General features: G+C 34.5%; 1 protein-coding gene across 1 annotated transcript; it reads left to right on the top strand.

Moving 5' to 3' along the window:
- Positions 1-3307: 3307 nt before the first annotated feature.
- On the top strand, positions 3308-4212 carry LOC133325440 (keratin, type I cytoskeletal 10-like; the record flags this gene model as incomplete). Its single annotated transcript, XM_061534203.1, has 1 exon — positions 3308-4212. A coding segment is annotated over one exon (905 nt), but the record flags the coding sequence as incomplete, so codon positions are not given.
- Between the last annotated feature and the right edge of the window lie 214 nt (positions 4213-4426).

Raw genomic sequence — 4426 nt, 5'->3', positions numbered from 1 at the left:
TTACAATATTATATTATAATATTAGGCATTTAAGTGTAATATAATTTTTCTTTTTACGCTATCACGATTATCAGAAAGATCGAAAATATTGTATAGTTTGTTAAATTCAACAAAAAGGCGGCGGAGGGGATCGTTATTTGCATAATTAGTACAAAAATACTTTATCTGTAGTAGCTGATAGTTACGAGTTGACCTGAAAGGCACATTTATAAGAATTCTGTTTAAAATAAAGTCGGAAATGATTTTACCTTGAATGACATTTAATATAAACGTAATATTTAGCATAACTCGACGACTTTTTAGCGTCGGTAATTTTATTAAACCTAATCGAAATTTATAAGATGGTAAAGATAGTGGAGTCCATCCACGACTTTTAAGACAAAATAAAAGAAATTGCTTTTGTACAGATTCGATTGAATTTGAATGAATTGTATAAGCCGGATCCCATATAATTGAACCATATTCTAAAATGGAACGAACAAAAGATATATATAATTGCTTTGTAACTAATGGATCAGCAAATTCTTTGCACCATCGCTTAATAAATCCTAATACTTTATAAGCCTTACAGGTCATAAGGGAGATATGTTCTCTAAAATCCAAACGATTATCTAAAAGAATTCCTAAATCAGTCATAGAGTCAACATACTCAACTTTCTAATCATGTAAATAGTAAATAGTTTCAATCCGTTTTATCCTAAAAAATGACATATGTTTACATTTCAATACATTTAGTTCTAATAAATTTGTATCACACCATTTATTGAAACTATTTACGTCAGCTTGTAAAATTTCTTGGTTTGTAATATTATTTAATGAGTAGAAAATCTTCACATCATCTGCGTACATTAACACATGAGATTGACTTATTACACTGGGTAAATCGTTTATAAATAATGTGAACAAGATTGGACCAAGATGACTCCCTTGCGGAACACCGGATTTAACACATATTTTATTTGAAACAACTGTTCCAAATTTAACCATCTGAACCCTACCAGTTAAGTACGATTTTATCCATTTCAAAAACAAATTTGAAAACCCCATGAGGCATAGCTTCTGTAACATTAATATATGGTTCACTTTATCAAATGCCTTACTAAAATCGGTATAAATGCAATCAGTTTGACTACGATTTAAAAATCCTTCATTGACAAGTGTACTTAGTTCCAAAAGGTTTGTTATTGTTGATCGATTCTTTCGGAAACCATGTTGGTATTTTGACAACATTGATGAAACCTGGAAGGATAATGACTCTGTTATCATCTTTTCGAAGAGTTTTGGAATTGCATTTAGTTTTGCAATGCCCCTGTAGTTTGATACATCTGTTCTACTACCAGATTTAAATAATGGAATAATAAATGATTCCTTCCACATAGTGGGGAAATAACCTGTTGTTATAGATTTTTTAAACATTAAATAAAGTGGGTATGCAAGATTATCAGCACAATGCTTTAATATACATGCAGGAACTCCATCCGGACCAGGCGTAGTAATATTTTTCAAACTTTTTAAATTATTTAAAACTGTCACAACGTTTAATGAAGGCGTATTTATTGAACAAAACTCAGGAATTGTGTACGGATATTGAAAATCATCAGTGAGGAACTTATTAGAATATGTTGTTTTAAAAAACGATGCAAATGCATTTGAAATGCCAGTATCATCATCGAAACAATCTAACCCATATTTTAGGGTTTTTGGATACAACCTAGATCGTCGCTTTGTGTTAATAAAGCTATAAAACGATTTCGGGTTCGTTACTAACTCGTTCTTAATTTTATTGATATATCTCTTATATTGCTCTTTGTTTAAGATGTTGTATTTTGACCTGATGCTGGAGTAATTTGCAAAGTCAGAAAGCGTACCACTTTTCTTGAATTTTTTGTATAACTTGTTCTTTTTGTTCTTTAATTTTGACAATATAGCTGAATTCCACGGAGGACCAGTTTTTTCCGCAATTTTCGCTTTAGGCACAGCTTTAGAAATACCATTCTCTAGAATCGAATAAAACATATTTAACATTTCATCTAGGGAGCCTAATGATTGAAGTTGTGTCCAGTCAATAGAACTTAAAAAGGAATTTAAATTAGTGTAGTTTGTACGAGAAAAACAGTATATAGTTTTATTTATCTGATCCGCAGAAGATTTAGGGGGATTATTTGCCAAAGGATACTGTAGCTGAATAGTGGGATGATATTTATCTTCAGGGTGTACAAGTGGATGACAAGGAAAGAGCAAGATATCACGAGGATGACTCACAAATATAAGGTCGAGCAGCTTCCCAAAGGAATTTTGAATATTGTTGATTTGGGACAGGCCGGTGTTAAATAAGGGACTAATACATTGGTTAACACGATCACAACTTGTAATTGGCATAAATTCATAAGAATTGGAACTGTGAGACCATTTAATATTAGGCAAATTAAAATCGCCAAGGGTTATACAAATATCATTATCTTTAGCTGATTGATATAAATCTAGAATGAATGATGTATGCTTAATGTATATGTCAACGCTTGAATTAGGTGGAATATATGAGCATGTTATATACAACGTTATATTGCCCAACCGAATCTTAACAGCTACAATTTCAATATCTAGAGATACGGGAAAGATTATCTCTTCTGTAGAAAATTTTGAAGCAACAGCTAATAAAACTGATATTGATATTATTTAGAAGTATTATTATCACCCACTGTCTGCGAGACACACCAGGAGGAATTTTTCACCGACACAGGAATTAGTTTCAAGGAAGAAATTAAAAATGCATCAATATTTTGATGCTAAACGATTTTAAAAATGCTAAATATAGCGCTTAATTGGCAACACTGTTTGTGAATCGAAATTTTAAATATCTTTAAAGTAGTTATAAATTCAACAGTTATAAATAAATCTATACACAGTGTTCATTTCAAAACTCACCATATTTGTTTTTTGCTTTTAAAATATTGTATATAGTTAGGATTTTTATAATTAATAATAAAACTAAAACATATAAAAACATAATAATATTTTATATACATTTAATTAATATGTACATTGTTTGTTATTGTTGTAGATAATATTTTTTGGCTAAAAAACGATCACTAATATTTTTTTATTTCTTTTTTATTTGCTTTTATTTTTCTGTTCAATATCAATTTTTGCGTTTCATTTTGATGGTTTTATTGGAAAAATATTACGTGCTGCTGGCTGGCTAACTGACTGACATACAACTACACATCTTGCAAAACGGCTTGGCTTAATGTCCATAACACTATACCTAAAAAACACGCTCATTAAATATATTTGCACCACAACACAGTTGTTAATTCGCATACTACCAATAATGATAATCCCAGCGCTCCACCAGCTCCCAGTGCACCCGCCTTCAATACTGGAGGTTCTGGCGGTCATAGCTTGTATCCCAGCTTGCCTAGCGATAATCGCGGTTCAATGGGTGGTGGTGGTTATCAACCCGGCGGTTACAATCCCGGTGGTTATGTACCACCAGGTTATCAAGGCGGTTATGGTGGTGGTTACACTCCCCCAGCTCCTGGTTATGGTGGCGGACAAGGTGGTTATGGCGGTGGTCATGGTGGGTATACTCCTCCAGCTCCTGCACCAGGTCGTGCTCCCACCAAAGAAAAAGAGGGTGGTGGTTTCTTCTCGAATTTCTTATCCAGTCCTGAAGTTCGGAATGCTGTAACCGGTATTATTGCTGGACAAATTGCCAATACCTTGAGAGGAGGTGGTAATCAACCACAGCCCAGCCAACCCAGCGGTGGCTATCAGCCAAGTGGTGGTTATGGCGGTGGTTCCTCATCCGGCGGTTCCTCATCATCCGGTAGTACTGCCAGTAATATCTTGGGCGGTTTATTGGGCAATGTTTTGTCTGGTGGCGGCGGTGGTGGCAGCAGCAGCGGTGGTAGCAGTGCCAGCAGCTTCTTGGGCAGTGTTTTGTCTGGTGGCGGTGGTGGCGGCAGCAGCGGTGGTAGCAGTGCCAGCAGCTTCTTGGGTAGTCTATTGGGCGGTGGCGGCGGCTCTGGCGGTGGTCACAGCAGCTCTGGTGGTTTGGGTGATATTCTATCTTCAAAGAATTTCGGTGGTCTTTTCAGTGAGAATCCATCAAAATCCGGTTCTTCCTCATCGTCCTCCAGTTCCAGTGGTGCTAAAAACTATCCCACCCAACCACCAGCATATGGAAACTACATGGGCTACAATGGTTAACTGCAATAAAAAAGCAGAACCCAAAGTTTTATTTTTTGTCATTAAAAGGAAATATATTGCTTTAAAAAGTTTATAATCGTATTTTTATATCAATATTTTATTTTTTTGAAATTATACTAACATTTGATTTTACTCTCTATCTTCTTTTTTTCCACATAGCCTTAGTTAAATATATTTTTTCATGAAAAGACAAACTAACAAAAATAATTCAAAA

This window comes from Musca vetustissima, unplaced genomic scaffold (assembly GCF_032173495.1).
Source record: "Musca vetustissima isolate MV318-11 ecotype Yass unplaced genomic scaffold, APGP_CSIRO_Mvet_v1 utg506089, whole genome shotgun sequence".
Classification (NCBI taxonomy): domain Eukaryota; kingdom Metazoa; phylum Arthropoda; class Insecta; order Diptera; family Muscidae; genus Musca; species Musca vetustissima.
The sequence above is the reverse complement of the archived record's forward strand: the minus strand, read 5'-3'. Positions and strand labels throughout refer to the sequence as shown.